The sequence below is a fragment of the Sarcophilus harrisii genome, chromosome 2 (genome assembly GCF_902635505.1).
Source record: "Sarcophilus harrisii chromosome 2, mSarHar1.11, whole genome shotgun sequence".
Taxonomy (NCBI): domain Eukaryota; kingdom Metazoa; phylum Chordata; class Mammalia; order Dasyuromorphia; family Dasyuridae; genus Sarcophilus; species Sarcophilus harrisii.
The window spans coordinates 507,771,657-507,790,130 of record NC_045427.1 but is presented as its reverse complement, the minus strand read 5'-3'; the positions used below and the strand labels follow the sequence as shown (position 1 = coordinate 507,790,130).

Here is an 18,474-nt window from a genome sequence, read left to right as displayed (position 1 = left end):
GACATCTCACTGGGGCCTCCAAAATGTAATGCTGGAGAAACTGAAGCAAGATAGAGATTAGAGAGTATTTAATAATTTATTTGAAAGGGAAAGATTTGCTGCCACCAAATGGATCCATGGTTCGGCCCCAGCTCTGAATGAGACTCTCGTCTCCCAAGAATACAGCCAACAATATGAGTTCTCAATGACATATATATACGTGGCTCAGACTCAGGGAGTAGACTGAGGCAGGGGCAGAGTCAGGGTGCTGAGAGCCACCAGAGATGAGATGACATAATGGGGGGAGGAACCCCAGAATGGGGAGAGGCATCTTGATAAGATGTTATCTGACATTCCGATAGCTTGGGATCGGGAGAGACATTCTGATGTTCTAAAACATAAGATCTTTTATCCTTATCAAATATTCTGAGTAAGAGGGAGGGGAAGTTTTGCAGGACTGAGCTTTGAGAAGCAGAGAAACAGAGTCAAGACTGGGTCAGGATAATTAGGGAAACTAAGAATTGTGGCATAACATTACATATAAAGAAACTAAGACTCAGAGTAGTTAAGCAGCCAAGTTGAGACTAGAGCTGAGTCACTATTTTTACTTTAGTGCTCTTTGTTCTGAATCATCCAGTTCATTTTCATAAGAAACCAAAGTATGTATTATATTCAGAAAAACTGTTACATGAAAGACAGTAGAAGACAAATCTGTAAGAAGGGTTTTTTTTTTTTTTTTTCCCCAGCCTTATCACACTACCACCCAATTTCTAGGAATTACTACCTCCCTTGAACATTTTGGAGACAAGTATTTTAACTAAGGGGGAAAAAAAAGAAATCCAATCAACCAACCTTAGTTGGCATAATGTGCAAATATTAAAAAAAAAAACTTACACATGGAAAAAGTGACATTATGCTTCAAAATCGTGTTTTCAAGTGTCCATAAAATAAGCTCTTTTGAGTTTTGTTTTTGTTTTTGTTTTAAATCTTGTTCAGGCTGTTTTAATGATGGATTCAGAGAAAAGAATAAGATTGCTTCAGTTTGTTACTGGCACATCACGTGTACCCATGAACGGATTTGCTGAACTATATGGTAAGGGTTTTCCATTCAAAAACTATAAACTAAGTGATATCAATAATAGGAAAGAAATTGTCTAAAATGTATGGACTTTTTCACTGCTTAGATTAATTTGGAAGTTTGCAATATCAAGCATACATGCTTATCTTCTAAAATGAAATGGGAATTTTTTCTACTATAATTTAAATAAGATGTGGGGTAAGACAAAATATATTTGTGTCTATACTTTTAATATTAAAAATGAGTGGAAAAATCCTGAAAATATTCCATAAATTATGTACCATCTTTAAATTCTCATTATAAATTCTGTTGCAAAAACAGTACACCAAATTTTTAGAGGAAACGTTTAAAAATAACCCTGAAAGTTTGAAATAGATATATAAATGGTAAGTTGGCTCTAGAATACGAAGTTTTACAGGTCAGAACCTGTTTTCTCATTGAAGTCTATCAAGCGTTGGCAAACTACAGTCTTATGACTAACTCTAGCCCACCACCTGTTTTTTGTATACCTGAGAGCTAAAAATGGTTTTATATTTTAACTTTCCTTAAAAATATAAAAACTATTTCTAATTTTCGTTCCATACAAAAGCAGGAGCATAGTTTGCCAACTCCTGATAGCATAAAATTGCAGATTTATTTCTATGAAAAAGAAAAAAATCAAAATGACTTTGGGTACATTTTATCTGTGAGAGGTTACAGTTTACACACATTGCTTGTTGTGTTCCCTAGAAAAAGTGCAAATATGGCATTTGGTTTACATTAACAGATAAAAAGAAGACAAAAAAATCTTTCCAAAAACTGTAGCTAGGATTAAACTTACTCTCCGGAATGGAAAAGCAAAAGGATTATAATTTGTTCCAGGGCTAGCAGTCAAAACTAGATATGGATAAGGCAAGTTTTAAGTTTTAAAAGTCAAAGAAGTACTGCGTGATGAAATTTCCTTTCCTCTTCTCTCAGAAGCTCAGTGTTCTTACTTAATCTTTATTTTTATTAGTATAAAACTTATAGGAAAATAGCTGCTTTAGTAATAACCAAGCATTAACTACTCAGAAAAAAAGAAAGATAAAATAAGGAAATTAATAATTGATAGCCATTGCTTAAAAAAAAAATAATAAGGAAAAAAATGGAGGGTCATCAAAACATTTCTTTTAAATGCACAGAAAAGAATAAAGTTGTAGAGAGAGTCAGTCAGGACAGCTTTGAAACATAATGAATTTATTTTGTACTTTTTAAAATACACACACACATACACACACACACACCTATATATATATATATATATATATATATATATATATATATGCTGCAGATAGTAGAGAGTAGCAATTTTTTATAAATATCTTTTTATATCTTCTTTATGTATAATATTCATGTTTGTTGTTTTGCCAAATTCAGAATACCAAAAAACAAAAATCTATTTTTAAAAGAGAAAGCTAACTTCTGTGTTTAATCAATTCCCCACTCTCTAATCTTGTTTAATTTGTTGTTCTTTTCTTTTTCAAGGATTTCATGCCCCTTCTTAGACATCATCACTTGCCTGTTAATTTGTTGTTAGCCAATGGATTAACAAAGACAGAAAGCCTATTTCATACCTGAGATCCTTCCTCCTGACCTACTTTCTTTCCTGTCATTCTGTTGCCTTTCATTATTCCACTTTGTAGCTATCTATGTATGCCACAGGCTATATTAAAGAATGTTCCTTTTTTCAAAAAGACAAATTGATTTTTAGGACACCCAATTTGTGTATGTTCAAATGTAAATGTGGAAGTTCTTAGTGGAATAGTCCTTTACTATTTTTATAAATTCGGAGGAAATTAAATCTGCTGAATGAATAACTTTTCCACCACCCTTCAGAAATATCAAATGAAGCAAAACCAAATGTAAACCACAAAGCACTAATTTTTTTTTTAACAAATTATTCTTCATTGTTTGTTCTTTTGGAAATTGGCTTCTGAATTGACACCATCTTTTTACTTTAATAAATAAATACAAACCCAAAATTTAGAAATATGTTATGATCATTAACAAATAAGCCATTATTCACGAAACTAAAAAAAAAAAATAAACATTGGAAAGATGGAGTAGTTTTATTATAAGAATTGTCTATATTCATTTACATTTTTTTTGAAACCTGATGTGTGGGTTAACAGTGAAAAGTTGATGTGCACAATAGTAGCAGTAGTAAAATAGTAAGGAAAATTATCTGCACAATAGTGGCAATATTATAATAGTAGTATAAGGAGAATTACTGCCATCTATTTCCTAGTAAATAGAAAAATTATTCTATTTTTATTATCAAATGTGACAAAACCTGAGAATGTTACATATGTTAACATATGTTAAAATATATGTATATATTTGTTAAAATAATAGTATTAAATTTTGTTTGAGAAAAAGTCTCTTTTTTAAAATGCGCAAAGATATAAATATTAAACATAAACATACAAAAATTAAACATAAACATAAAAGGTATGTTTTACAAAGAATTTAAACATGTATCAGACTTCAAGAACAGCTATCAGACTTAGTGACAGACTTTTCAAAAATTTCTTGTAAGTTGGAGTTCTCCAGTTCAGATGCTGTTTCCTTGAATAAGAGATGCCAGAGCAATAAGGTGTTATTAGTATAAACCTGATTTTAAAAAAAAAAAACAAAAAACAGATAATTGTGTTCTTCCATCTATTATCTTAACTTCTACAACACTTTTTGTTATTATTTCCAATTTTTCCAAAGTATTGGACTTATTGGGTTCTGGATATTTTAGAATTATCTTGAAAATATCTATAGAGTTTTCTTTTCCACGTTCAAGACTACCATTAGCTCCCTACCAAGAACAGTTCAGGAGATACAACGCAGTTCTTTGTACTTAAAAAAGAAGCCTGGACACTCATTCTGTTTTCCTGCTCTACCATCCCTGCCAGAAGTCATCTAGTAGTTAAAAAAAAAAAAAAAAATTAAGCAAAAGTTGCTTTAAAATAGCAAATATTTGTTAAATAGCCAAGAAAAAGGAAATATTGCATAATATGATCATTTCCAGGCCTCCAGCAATTTGGAAAGCATAAATGGATATATATTGGTGATCCCCATAGATCAGAATCATTGAAATAGCAAGGGGAATATAATGGAATGGCATGTATAGTATCAAGCTATTGCAGCTATCTTTACAAATGAAAAAAAGACAGTCCTAGGACCAGATCAGACTAGATTGGTGTGGCTACTGCCTTATGAAGCTCCCTACCTAGTTTCAAAAGAATATCAGCACTTCTGGGACTGTCATGACCTATAAATTTTAAGTGGCAAGAAAGGCAATGGTTTTCCCATTTTCTCCCCCCATCCCTGTGCATCTCCTTGGAAAAAGTTATCTAGTTAGATCATTCACTTCTTTCTCCAGGTTATGATTTTACCACATCAAACTAAAATCTGTCTCCATGCAAAAAAGTGGGATCAGGTATTTTAGTGCCAACTTCCTAAATTCAAACTTACTGAGACAAGCAAAATTAGTTTCTTGTTAAAATAAGTTGCATGTTTTATGAGAGATTCTTGTATAAAATGAGTGAAACCAAAAATTATTTTTCCTTATAGGTTCAAATGGACCACAATTTTTCACAGTGGAACAATGGGGTACTCCTGAAAAACTACCAAGAGCCCATACCTGGTAAATATTTTATTATAGTGGCATTTGATTAACAAATCCTTCAAAAACAAATCTACTTTTAGCAAAAATGATCTAGATTTAGAGAGACTTGACAGATATTTTAATCTCCCCAGTCTTAAGTAACTGATGAGTGTGCCCAATGAAAAGATCTTATATATGGCAGGAAATTGAGCCAGGGATCAAGCCCTTCTGTAGCGTAGGTCCATACTTCAGACCTCAAGTGACTCAGTCATGTAGACCAGAAGTGTTAAATTGACAACCCAGAGGCCAATCCTCAGTACCCGTGAGTGTAACCCAAATGATCAAAACATAAATGGGAAATATTTAACAAAATAAATAAAAATTCAGTAAAATATAAATATTACATTTTAAAACTAAGTCACCTTGCAACCTACAGGTATCCTTATAGGTGGATTAGTGACCTCCCTTTTATATTTGAGATTGACACCACTGGCTCAGGCAGACCATTACAATATGGCTCCTTTGCCCCTGAGTAAAGGCTAATTGGGGCAAAAAAAGGAACACCCCACCCAGTTGTAAAGATATTGGGAGAGGACCTGAGAGATTTAGATTCACTCACCAGAACAAAAGGAAGAAATATCCCACTAAGACATAGCTAGGATGAAATCCATGTTATAGAATGCCCTTGTTTTCTGGTAACGATAGACACTTATGACCTTAAAGTCTGTCATAGCCTCTATATTTGACAGAAATATAACTCTCGTTCACTTTTAATTTCTGATCTCAATATTTGTCTGTTCTTTCAGCTTTAATCGTTTGGATTTGCCTCCATATGAATCATTTGAAGACTTATGGGATAAACTTCAAATAGCAATTGAAAACACTCAGGGTTTTGATGGGGTTGATTAGAATATGAATAACAATGTGCTCTATAGTTTCACTGCTGCAGTTTTATAAATGAAATTTTGACTTAAAATTCTCTAGGGAACTACTTCAAACTTAGCTATTTTCACAAATATTGAATAAATGATGTAAAACCTGTAAGAAGATATGAATACTTAAAACAATTTTATAGTGAAACTTACGTCACTTTTAAAGTAACATCATAAACAGTATTCTTGTATGAATATCTTCATATTGTAAAGATAAAGTTTGTCTTTTGAATTGTGATAATGTGATTTAAATCTTCTGTGCCTAAAATATTGTTTTTCCCTCAACAATTACCTCTGTTACAATATTCTTCAGGCAGTTCTTAAGACTACTGAAATTGTAACTGTGAAAACATTTATGTAAGGAGTGTCAGGTATAAAAAAAGTTGATGCATTCTAAGTACAAAAACATAAAAAAATGTTGAAAACTTAAATATAAGGTTTTTTTTGCAATATATTCAGTGCTGCTTTCAGCTATTTATTATTATGTGTATTGCCTATAGCACCTTACTGCTCAACATATTTGGAAAACTTTAGCCTTACTGCTCAACATATTTGGAAAACTTTAGAAAGTATTACCTATAATTACTTTTTTCTCTTAAAAGCTCTTTCAGACATCTGTTTTTAGTTTTTGGTAACATACAGTTTATCAAACATAGTATTTTTATAAGTTGGATGTAAAGTTAAGATTCACAACTGCATTGAATGAAAAATATTAAATGTTTTGTCCTTATGGTTCATATGAATAGTCAAAAAAAGATTATTAAATTTTATAATTGATAATTATAAAGGAAAACTGAAAATCCACTTTTGCAAACATCCAAGGAAAGATTAATAATGCAGTGTTTTTCATTTGTTCCCTGGAAAACTAAGTAAAATTTGCTTCATTAATTCACTTTTTCAATATTCACTCTTTATTCTTGCTCAGTGATATAGTAAGTATGTGTTTACAGAGTTTCTAATGTTTACATATTAAGCCAATTTCTATCATTGCATTTTTATATTTCTTGTTTCTTCACTTTAGTACACAAACCAACTGTTTGTTAAAATACTGCATAACCAAAGTCATAATCAAGAATGTATAGTTTATCTTAGATATTTTGTTTACCAAACTTCTTATAGTTTTTAAAAACCTATCAAAATATTCTAATATTTTATTATCAAGAAACAAAAACATTTTCTATAAGTAGTATCTTAAAAGTAAACCTGAAGAGACATTATAAACTAATTCATTTAATTATCCAAAATGTTGTTTCTGTTTTTTAACCATCTTTTGTGTACAAGGAACTTGGTGCTATGGGGTCACAGTATATTTGCATTCTGTATGAAAGTAAAGTTCTGCCTATATCTGTACTTTGTGTCAAAACTATATTTGAGTGAATGCAAGCTTACCAGTTATGTTGATTATTTTCGAAGGATGCCATAAACTGAGGTCTGCATTGAAAAGTGTTTATTCCTGTTGGTTTAAGGGGACTAGTAGGATGCTTAAATTGTAGTACACCCCTCAGTTCATGAGAGAAATGTTCAAAACTTATAGAGTTGCACATACTCTACAAATAACACTAATGATTTTGAAACTATCCTGTCTCTTTAGTCATTACTCAGTAGTATGAAGCATTTCCCCCTGCACTAACCCATATTATCATTTTCTACCCTGCTTCTACCTTCCTTCCTGCTTCCCTTAGTCACATTAGGAGTCAAGAGCTAGCAATCATTACCAAACCATGCACACTTATGTACTTACTAGAACACCAAAAGGAAAATATTTCCTTAAATAAACTGCTTACTAAATGGACAGAATGTTTTGAACACATGTAATATGTGATGTATCAATTTAATATACAACAGCAAAGCAGTATTAGTGTGGGCTATAGTTTGATTATAAAGACATGAATGTTGTTATTATTATTTTATTAGGGTTCTATTCTCCCTGCATTTGATGTAGTTTAAATATACTTTTGGTAAAATAATTGATAGTAAAAGCTAATACTGGGGGAAAAGGCTTATTTATCCAACTGATTTTTATTTTAAAATTTCTACAACTCAGTTTGTTAGAACATGGTGTAATTAGGTTACAGTGGAAGGTTTGCAGTACTTCAAAGGCAATTAACTCCCTGTAGACAACTATGTTCCATGTCACATATTGTATCTTTAATCCTGAGTAACTATCTCAAAGGTACACATGTAACTTGATCAGTAAGGATTGTACATTATAACCCATTACCTTTAAAAGAAAAATTGGAACATATATATCCTTTTGATGTTGGCTAGTAGGATCATTTTTACAGATTTTTTTCCAAGAATTTAGAGCACATAATGTTATCACATATTTTCCTATAAATTTTTTTTATTTTTTTTGTAAAAGTTTTCCAAACCTTTAATACCAAATTATATTATAATGTATTACTTGTATTTTATAGTTTATATGAATATTATCAAAATAAATAAAATTTTTGTACAATAAAAACAAATTTATTCCATGATACTTGACATGCAACTTTTTTTAACCTGGGATATGGCCAAACTTTATCAATTGATGCAGCAAAACTTGTGGCATAAAATATTGACTTTTTTCCAATCCTAATGTCAGAAATTAAGATTTATTCTAATGAATCATAATTTGTTTTGATGAATGTAAACAGGTTAAAGAGGCTCAAAGAAATCTTGCAGAAAAATATGAAATTATCCAGACATAGTTAAAATGTAAACGAAACTTGTGAGAAAAGTTCAAACGACAGCAATATCTTTCAACCCACTTATGCTACCATTAATGCACAGACTCAGATAAACAACGGTATCTCCCAACTTATAAAGAGGTTATTTAACAAAAGCCAATAGAGTGAAATGAAAATTATGTTATCATTAATTATTATTAATTATTGATTATTAAGGTTTGAAAAGTACTTTACAAATATCCTCTCCTTTTATTCTCACAACCCTGTGTAGTAGATGCTGTTATCAGCCCCATTTTACAGATGAGAAATCTGAAGCAGGCAGAGGACAAATGACTAGCCCAAGGTCTCACAGCCAGGAAGGCTTCCTGATTCCAGGGCTTGCTCTCCTATCAGTTGTGCCATCTGACTGCCTCATGCTTTTAAATATTAGAAATAAGTGCCATTACGCATTTATACTAGTACTGTCAAATACATTATATGTGCTGAATCAGGCCTGGGCTCTCAACTTTATGGTTACTGGCTTCTCATCCTATTGGACTTTTATTTGATCATGTCCTCCAGCACATCCTCTGTGGTTCCAAATAATAGTCCAGGGGCCTTCTTCTAAATCATGAGGCTACCAGAGAAGAGATGGGGAAACTCAGCAGCAACAACAGCAGCAGCATTGTAGTGCTCACCATGGGCCAGGCACTGTGCTAAGTAAGGAATGCAAGGAAAGGCAGAAACAGGATCCTTGCCCTCAGAACGTTTGCAATCTGTTAGGGAAGAAACCTGAAAATAATTCTGTTCATATTAAGTAGATAGTGATTGGGAAGTAATTTCAGAGAGAAGGCACTAGCAGGGGTGAGGACAAGGCAAGGCCTGTTCTAGTAAGCAGATTTGAGCTGAGTCTTTAGAGAAGCCAAAGGAGCATGGAGGACAGCCAGTGAAAAGATACTGATTTGGGGGAGAGAGTGTGTGTGACGAGTATTCACATTTTGTATGTGAAGAACAGCTAGGAAACCAGTGCCATGGGATCATAATACACAGAGAGGAGTAAAGTGTAGGAAGACTAGAAAACAAGGAGCCAAACTGCAAAGGGCTTCCTTTAATTACTTATTTCTTTTGGTTGAATGGTGTTCTATTATTTTCAATTAAATATAAAAAGTTTTCAATATTCATTTTTTATTAGATTTTGAGTTTCAGATTTTTTTCCTCCCTTTCTTCCTCTCTCCCTTCCCTCTTTCCTCTCCCAAAATGACACACAATCATATGAAATAGAATCATATAAACGTACCTCCATATTAGTCATGTCATGATAGAAGAAACAGAATCAAAAGGGAAAAACCACCAAAAAAAAAAAAAATCAACATTCAAATTCCATTGTTCTTTCTTTGATTACAAATAGCATTTTCCCTCATGAGTCTTTTGGAATTGTTTTGGATCACTATTGCTGAGAAAAGTTAAGTCAATCATAATTGATCGTCACACAATGTTACTTTTACTGTGTACAGTTTTCTCTTGGCTCTGCTCATGTCACTCAGCATCAGTTTATGTATATCTTTCCAAGTTTTTCTTATATTTGCCAGCTTATCAGTTATACCATTACATTCATATACCACAATTTGTTCAGCTATTCTCCAATTAATAAGCTTCCCTTGATTTTCAATTCTTTGCCACCATAAAAAGAGCTGCTTTAGATGGGGGTTCTTTTCCCTTTTTTATGATCTATTCAGAACATGGTATTGCTGAATCAGAGGATATGTACAGTTTTATAGCTCTTTGAATATAGTTGTAAATCATTCTCTAGAATGGTTAAATCAATTCATTATTCCACCAAAAAATTCATTCGTGTTACAATTTCTCTTACAGCTTCTCCAACATAATTCTCCTTTTTTTTTTGTCATATTAGCCAATCTAATAGGTATGAGATCATACCTCAAAGTTTAATTTTTATTTCTCTAGGCAGTGATTTAGAGCATTTTTATGTGATAAGTAGTTCTATTTACTTCATCTGCAAATTGCCAGTTCATATCCTTTCACCATTTATCAAGTGGGAAATGACTTGTATTCTTATAAATTTGACTCAGTTACCTATATATTTGAGGAATGAGGCTTTTATCAGAAATATGTATTATAAAAATTTTTTCCTATCTTTCTGCTTTCCTTCTAATCTTGATTGCATTGGTTTTGTTTGTACAAAACCTTTTTAATTTAATATAATCAAAATTATCCATTTTCAATTTTATAATGTTTTATATTTCTTGTTATATCATAAATTCTTCCCTTCTCCAAAGATCTGACCAATAAACTGTTCCATGCTCTCCTAATTTGCTGTGGTACTACCCTTTATATCTAAATCACGTACCCATTTTGCCCTTGGTACATGGTATCAGATGTTGGTCTGTGCCTAGTTTCTACCATATTATTTTCCAATTTTCTCAATGGATTTTGTCAGATAGTGAGTTCTTATTCTAGAAGTTGGAGGCTTTGCATTTATTAAATTGTAGAATACTATAATCATTGACTGCAATGTCTTCTGAACCTAATCTATTCCATGGATCCACCATTATGTTTTAGCCAGTACCAAATAATTTTGATGATTGCTGCTTTATAAGATAACATTAGATCTGGTATGAGTAGATCACCTTCTTTTGCATTTCTTTCCATTACTTCCATTGATATTGTTGACCTGTTGTTCTTTCAGATGAATTTTAATTTTTTCTAGCTCTGTAAAATAATTTTTGGTAGTTTGATATGGCACTAAATGCACTAAATCCAGATAGGTAGAATTGTTCATTTTGTTTTATTGTTTTGGCATAGCCATGACTAATTCCATTTGTTTAAATCTGACTTTTATATGAAAAGTGATTTGAAATTGTGTTCATATTAGTTCCTTGGTTTGTTTTAACAAGTAGATTCCTAAATATTTCATATTGTTTACAGTTATTATAAATAGAATTTGTTTCTTCTTGCTGACCTTTTTCAAAAAATATTGTAATATATAGAAACACTGATGATTCATGTGGGTTTATTTTATATCCTGCAACTTTCTTACAAGTCTTAATTATTTCAAGTAGTTTTTAAATTGATTCTCTAGCATTCTGTCATTATATCATCTGCAAAAGAGTGATAATTTTGTTTCTTCATTGCCTGTTCTAATTCCTTCAAATTCTTTTTTCTTCCCTTATTGCTAAAGCTGACATTTTCTAGTGTAATATTGAATAATAGTGATGATAATAGACATCCTTATTCCACCTCTCATCCCATCGGGAAGGCTTCTAACTTATTCCCATTACAAATAATGCTTGCTGATAGTTATAGATAAGTATTCCTTATCGTTTCAAGGAAAGCTTCATTTGTTCCTGTATTCTGTAGTGTTTTTTAATAGGAATGAATGCTGTATTTTGTCAAAAGGTTTTTCTGTGGTGCCTCTAACTTTAGTGAAAAATAAAAATAAAAAAACTGAGATCATTTTATGTGTACTCCTCCTCATAATCTCTAAACTCTTGACATCATTTCCAATTCCTTTTTCTAATAAAGTGCTGCCAAAATCAATTTTCTACGTCTGCACTTGATCCCATCCATTTCTGTTGTCCCCAGCAGATTCCATTTTCAATCATCTTCCCTTTCTCTCAATTCCCTACTTCTCTCTATCCATTCTTCTGTCTTCAAATGTGCAAAAGATCCTTGATCCTTAAAATAAGCTCCCCTATCCCCGAAATCTTTGATAAGACAAGTATATATAATGGGCTAGAATTCTGTACTTGAAACAAGGATTCTTACAAGGTGTTAACTGAGTGGAATTGATAAGACAATGATTATCTAGTTTAGCATGGTGATTAATAGTTCTCTAGTTCAGTATGATTAAATTAATCTTACAACAAATAATGGTTCCCTAGTGATATAATGATTGGCTTATACTCAGTATACTGCATATAAACTGAGACAAACTCAGCCAGAGAAGGGCTCGGAGATAGACTCAGAGAAGACAAGAGGACTGGAGGCGGGAGCTCAAGCTCTCAGAGCCAAGGAAAGAGATTCATTTCCATCTCCTACCTTTGTGGTGGCTGGAGGCTGGAGCACAAGCCCTCGAACTCAGAGAGACATTCCATCTTGGATCAGGCTCCTCCTGGTGGCTCGCCTTCATTTCTTTACTGAAACCAAGTCCCGTCTGAAGGACCTGCAGAAAGCCAACCAGGTCCCAGGAGAAGGAGACAGACTTTGAAGGAGATAATAAAGAATTTGGACTTTAACATCTGGCTATTCTCATGGTGATACTCTGCTGAAACGAAGGCTGGTCCAGAGACTTCCAGAAAGCTAACCCGAACATTACAACTATTCATCCTACATCTCCTCCTCACACTTTCTCAAATTCCTGAAGAAACTGCCTATGGTCACTTCCTGTACATTGTCTTCTCTCCTTTCCTTTCTGCTCACTCCTCAACCCTTTGAACTCTGGGTTCCAATCTTATCACGCTGAAGGTGCTCTCTCCATAGTAAATAACCAATTCTTAATTGCCAGAGTGATAGTGTTTTCTCAGTCCTTAGACTTCTTAACTTATCTAGAAGCAACTGGATTCATAGAGCACTGGTCCTGAAGTCAGGAAGAAATAGATTCAAATTCATCCTCAAACTTATCCCTGTGTAATCCTGGGGAAGGTTATTTAACCTCTGCCTCAGTTTCTCCAGCTATAAAATTGGAGTGCACAGGTTATAGTAGAGGGTCACAGTCAATGGGGGAGCTCTCCTTTCAGCCCAGAGGGAACCTGCTAACAACATCTTGTTTGGCTCCCCATCGCCCCTAAAGCCTCTCTGCCTTCCTGAGAAATCGGGGGACGGTGACAACCTGTGATTGAAGCAGAGGGACAGCAGGTGGCAAAGACAGCTACACACAATAACAAGTTGTTTATGTGGTCCTGCATGCATGTAGTATATAGTTAGTGCAGGTGCAGTATTGATTTAGTTATATAAGGGTATTACGGTGCATAACGCTGAGAGAATTTGGAATAAACGGACTCCATGTTTGACCATCCATGTGAGTCCTTTCTCCTTACTCCTCTAAGACCATGGACTTGGGCTAGTACTGAGGTCCTCCAAAGAGCTAGTCCAGACACAAAAGGAACTTGTAAAAATCAAATGAGATGATATTTGTAAAAGGGTTAGCATAATCCCTGATACATAATGGGCGCTTAACAAATGCTTCTTCCCTTCCCTTCCCCTATTGTTGCATTTGACTGTTTATCATGCTTTCCTTCTGAAAATTCTGGATTTTTTGTGAAATTGTTCCTTGCTTCTTTTCCTTTATAACTGACTGCTCTTTAATTTTCCTGTATTCACATCATCCATTTCATACCCCATACCTGTAGGTGTGTTTCCTAACATTCTGTTCTAAGTTCGTTCTCTCTCTCTCTCTCTCTCTCTCTCTCTCTCTCTCTCCATATATGTATATAAATTTACTCCAGCCAATTTTTCCAAGCTCATGGGACATTACTTCTCTGAACCCACTCTGTGATCCACCCAAATTACCCTTATCTCTCCTCTTGTGCCCTTTTATTTGCTTTTTTTCCCATGCCTGGAATGTACTCTCTCTTTAACCCTACCTCTTTAAAATGTAGCTCAAGCATGATCTTCTGCATTAAATGTAGCTTTCCCCAGATCTCCCAAGTGCTAGTTGCCTCCCTTCCAAACAACCATATTTTTAACTACTTTGATCTTTATGCTGAACTCTGGTCCAGCCTCCCCAGCTTCTGGCTAGATATCTCCACTTGGAAGTCCCATTAGCACCACAAGTTTCATATGTTTAAACAGCTTATTTCCCCTTAAAAGCTTGGCCTGCCCTTCTTGTTTGTTGTTAATTCTACTATTTAAGACTCTTGTAACATGCATAGCTGATTAACACAATAATGTGCATCCATTCTCTCACTTTATATCACTCCATTAATCAAGTCAAGGGACTTTCTCATTACATCTGTTCTAATTCATTCTCAGAGAGAGAGGATTCCACTGAAGTTGACAGAAGTTGAGACATAGAAGATTCACCATAGAAGCAGTGAATATTTATTCCATTGAGCCCACGTCTAATGATCCCTTAACACCAACATAAAGAAGATGCAACAGAAAATCATTACCACCACCCACAGAAATCCCTGCCTCTGAGCAGAAAGCCCTGTAATAGGGCGATCTATCACTTTAAGATATAATGAATGCGTCTCTTCTTTCTGAGAAACTTTAATTTGTGGCTATCTCTGGGAACTGCTTTCCATTAATCTCCTTCAGAGGAGAGGGAGGTGTGCAAAAGGTGTTCCTTGTATGCTGTATAGCCCCCTGGTCTCCCAACTCGAGTCTTCTTCAGATTCATTTTTTATCCATTAGTCAGCATGATTTTTGTCAAATGTTGCTTTCATTGTTCTCCCCACTACCTCCCAATTGTTTGCCCTACTAACTTAGACCATCTGCCACCCTTGTTGCGAAAAGACTAAAAAGGGGCCAAATGTTAGTGTTCTTTTTTTATTAATTATTATTTTTAATAGCTTTTTATTTACAAGTTCTATGTAGGGGTAATAATACAGCATTGACAATTGCCAAACCTTTTGTTCCAATTTTTTCCCTCCTTCCCCCCACTCCCTCCCCTAGATGGCAGGAGGGCCAATAGATGTTAAATGTATTAAAGTATAAATTAGATACACAATAAGTATACATGAACAAACTGTTATTTTGCTGTACAAAAAGAATCGGACTCTGTAATATTGTACAATTAGCCTGTGAAAGAAATCCAAAATGCAGGAGGACAAAAACATAGGGATTGGGAATTCAATGTAATGGTTCTTAGTTATCACCCAGAATTCTTTCGCTGGGTGTAGCTGGTTCAGTTCATTACTGCTCCATTGGAACTGATTTGGTTCTCATTGCTGAGGATGGCCAGGTCCATCAGAACTGGTCATCATATAGTATTGTTGTTGAAGTATATAATGATCTCCTGGTTCTGTTCACTTCACTCTGCATCAGTTCATGTAAGTCTCTCCAGGCCTTTCTGAAATCATCCTGTTGGTCATTTCTTACCAAACAATAATATTCCATAATATTCATATACCACAATTTATTCAGCCATTCTCCAATGGATGGGCATACACTCAATTTCCAGTTTCTGGCCACTACAAAGAGGGCTGCCACAAACATTCGTGCCAAATGTTAGTATTCTTAATTGACAGTTCTCTCTGTATCTGTTTTTGTGTATCTTTACATGAGGAACTGTTGCTCAAAGCTTTCATGGATCATGGTTTCTGAAGGACAATATATATATATGTATATATGTATGTATGTATATATACTTGTAGGTAGGTAGGTATTATGATTCATCAGGCTGAAAACATGAAGGAGGGGCATGATTCAGGTTTGGGAAGTTGTCACTTTTTTTGTAGACATAATTGATGACATTGTGCTGTGCCCATCCAGAACACTTGGGCTTCCTTTGATCTCTCTTAGATTCTTCTAATATTGTGACATTCCATGACTTGCAGGCAAATAGCCTCACCATAGAATATCTGTGATAAAAGATGAGGTTTTGTGGCAATGAACAATTTCTAGTCATTGAAAGCTTAAGAAACTTCCTAAATTCAATGTTCCTGCATTTTCTCCTATTATTCAAAGATGAGTAAAACCATTGGTTTGCCTTTAGTGCTTGGCCAAGGAGCACATACCAGCAAACAAACTCAATGGGCCATTCATCCAACACTCATTCCGAGTCCAGGAATAAGCATTTTTCATGCACTTTGGTTTGTTCTGAGATTGATTCTCCCTATCTTGCCCACACTGGAAGGGTAGCACTTGCTCATAGCCCCATACCCAATTCTGTTTAACTCAGTTTTTCTGAGCAAAGCCAGTTCACCTCTCCTTAAGCAACCTAATTGCTCCCTGCTCTTGAAGAGTCACCATACTGGTGAAGATACCAAATCTACTTTAGTCCTATTATAGTCCAAAGCTCCTAAACTCAGGATATCTACCAGTCTTAGCCTGGCAGGGACTACAGGCCTGTATCACAAACCTAATCATTTTGTTTTTCAAATGATGATGGTCTGTGACCAATTTCTTTTGTACCAGTGTATCACATTGAGAGGACTTTATTGTATTCTGGAACTTGACACAATACTGTTAGTGAATATTTTTGAATAAGAGCATTTTGAAAAAAAAATCTTCAGTAGGAGTTTAATCAGGACTTGGGCATCAGGTTGACACAATGGACAGAGTTCTGGGCCATCTAATTCTTCCATGTTTCCTAACAGTTTTTTGCTTTTAAAAATTGCATCATCTTCGATATATCAATCACCCGAGTCTGGTTCGAAGAGCTGAACGCTGATCTCTTCCGTGGCACACTGGATCCTGTGGAGAAGACCTTAAGAGATGCCAAGCTAGATAAATCACAAATTCATGACATCGTCCTGGTGGGTGGTTCCACTCGCATCCCCAAAATCCAGAAGCTTCTGCAAGACTTCTTCAATGGCAAGGAGCTCAACAAGAGCATCAATCCTGATGAGGCTGTTGCTTATGGTGCAGCTGTTCAGGCTGCCATTTTGTCTGGAGACAAATCTGAAAATGTGCAGGACTTGCTGCTGTTGGATGTGACTCCTCTTTCCCTTGGAATTGAAACTGCTGGAGGAGTTATAACTGTTCTCATCAAATGTAATACCACCATCCCCACCAAGCAGACAGACCTTTACCACCTATTCTGACAACCAGCCTGGTGTGCTTATTCAGGTTTATGAAGGTGAGAGAGCAATGACAAAGGATAACAACCTGCTTGGCAAGTTTGAGCTCACAGGAATCCCCCCAGCACCCAGAGGTGTTCCTCAGATTGAAGTAACATTTGACATTGATGCAAATGGCATCCTAAATGTTTCTGCTGTGGATAAGAGCGCAGGCAAGGAGAATAAGATCACCATCACAAATGACAAAGGTCGTCTGAGCAAAGAAGACATTGAACGTATAGTCCAGGAGGCTGAGAAATACAAGGCTGAAGATGAGAAGCAGAGAGACAAGGTTTCTTCTAAGAATTCTCTTGAATCTTATGCCTTCAACACGAAGGCTACTGTGGAAGATGAAAAGCTGCAGGGCAAAATTGGTGATGAAGATAAACAAAAGATTCTTGACAAATGTAATGAAATAATCAACTGGCTGGATAAGAAGCAGACTGCTGAAAAGGAAGAATTTGAGCATCAGCAGAAAGAATTGGAGAAGGTCTGCAACCCCATCATCACTAAGCTGTATCAGAGTGCAGGGGGTATGCCTGGAGGCATGCCTGGTGGGTTCCCAGGAGGTGGAGCAGCCCCATCTGGAGGGGCTTCTTCTGGACCCACCATTGAAGAGGTTGACTAAGTGCACCAGAAGAAAAAGCATTCCACACAGCTTTCCAAAAATTGAAGGACTCAAATTTGTAGCCAAGGCAGTAGCAGTCTAAAAAGTAACATTTAAGCTACTGTGTAAATCTGGGCATTCTGAATACTTGAATGTGTGCAGAGGGAGAAGTTAAACAACACTGCACTTTATCAGTACTGTAATAAACAAGTGGAAATGCAATTCTTGTCTTGGAGAATAAAATCTATTTAATTGGCACCATAAAAAAAAATTGCATCATACTCAGCTGTACCACAAACTTTCTTTCAAACAACCCAATTACTAATGAGAATCTTAAACATACAGTTTACATTTCCACATACAAAACAAAAGTTATTCTTACTGAATCCCTTGTAATTAGCCTTTGATGTTTACCTTGTATTTCTCTTGGATCTCATATGCCAAATATCAGGTCATTTTGCAACAAATTCTGAAAGTCTAGCAAAATTTATCGAATATCCCATTTTTTCTTTCAGAATTATTCTTTACTTTACTGAATATGATATTTTCAGCTGTCACTCCAGTTCTTTTGCTCTTTCAATATAATGTTCCAAGAATCTTTTCATGTAGCTGCTGTTAGGTCTTACATGATTCTAATTGTGGCGCTGGCTTATTTGAATTAATTTTTCTTATTGCTTGTGACATTCCTTGATCTGGGGGCTTCAGAATTTGGCCAATGATGTTTCTGTAGATTTTCATTATAGGTTCTCTTTCAGGTACTGATCAATGGTTTTTTTTTTCCTATTTCTACTTTGCCTCTTGTTCTAGCACTTCAGGACTATTTTATTATTATATCAAGAGTATTTTTTTCAATCTTAACTTTCAGTA

General features: G+C 34.7%; 1 protein-coding gene and 1 pseudogene across 6 annotated transcripts in view; both read left to right on the top strand.

Annotated features, from left to right (window-relative positions):
* The window catches only part of NEDD4 (NEDD4 E3 ubiquitin protein ligase), a 113,528-nt gene extending 107,429 nt beyond the window's left edge, over positions 1-6,099 (top strand). For all 5 annotated transcript variants that reach the window (XM_031955254.1, XM_031955252.1, XM_031955251.1 and 2 more), the window contains 3 exons: positions 976-1,072; positions 4,640-4,712; positions 5,480-6,099. In XM_031955254.1, coding sequence (XP_031811114.1) covers positions 976-1,072; positions 4,640-4,712; positions 5,480-5,582 — 273 coding nt within the window. In that variant the 3' untranslated portion in view covers positions 5,583-6,099. The remainder of the gene's footprint in view (positions 1-975; positions 1,073-4,639; positions 4,713-5,479) is intronic.
* A 2,808-nt stretch (positions 6,100-8,907) lies between these two features.
* On the top strand, positions 8,908-17,747 carry LOC100916502 (annotated as a pseudogene). The gene is made up of 2 exons (XR_004231368.1): positions 8,908-8,964; positions 16,539-17,747. The product of XR_004231368.1 is annotated as a heat shock cognate 71 kDa protein pseudogene (transcript).
* The last annotated feature ends 727 nt before the right edge of the window (positions 17,748-18,474 follow it).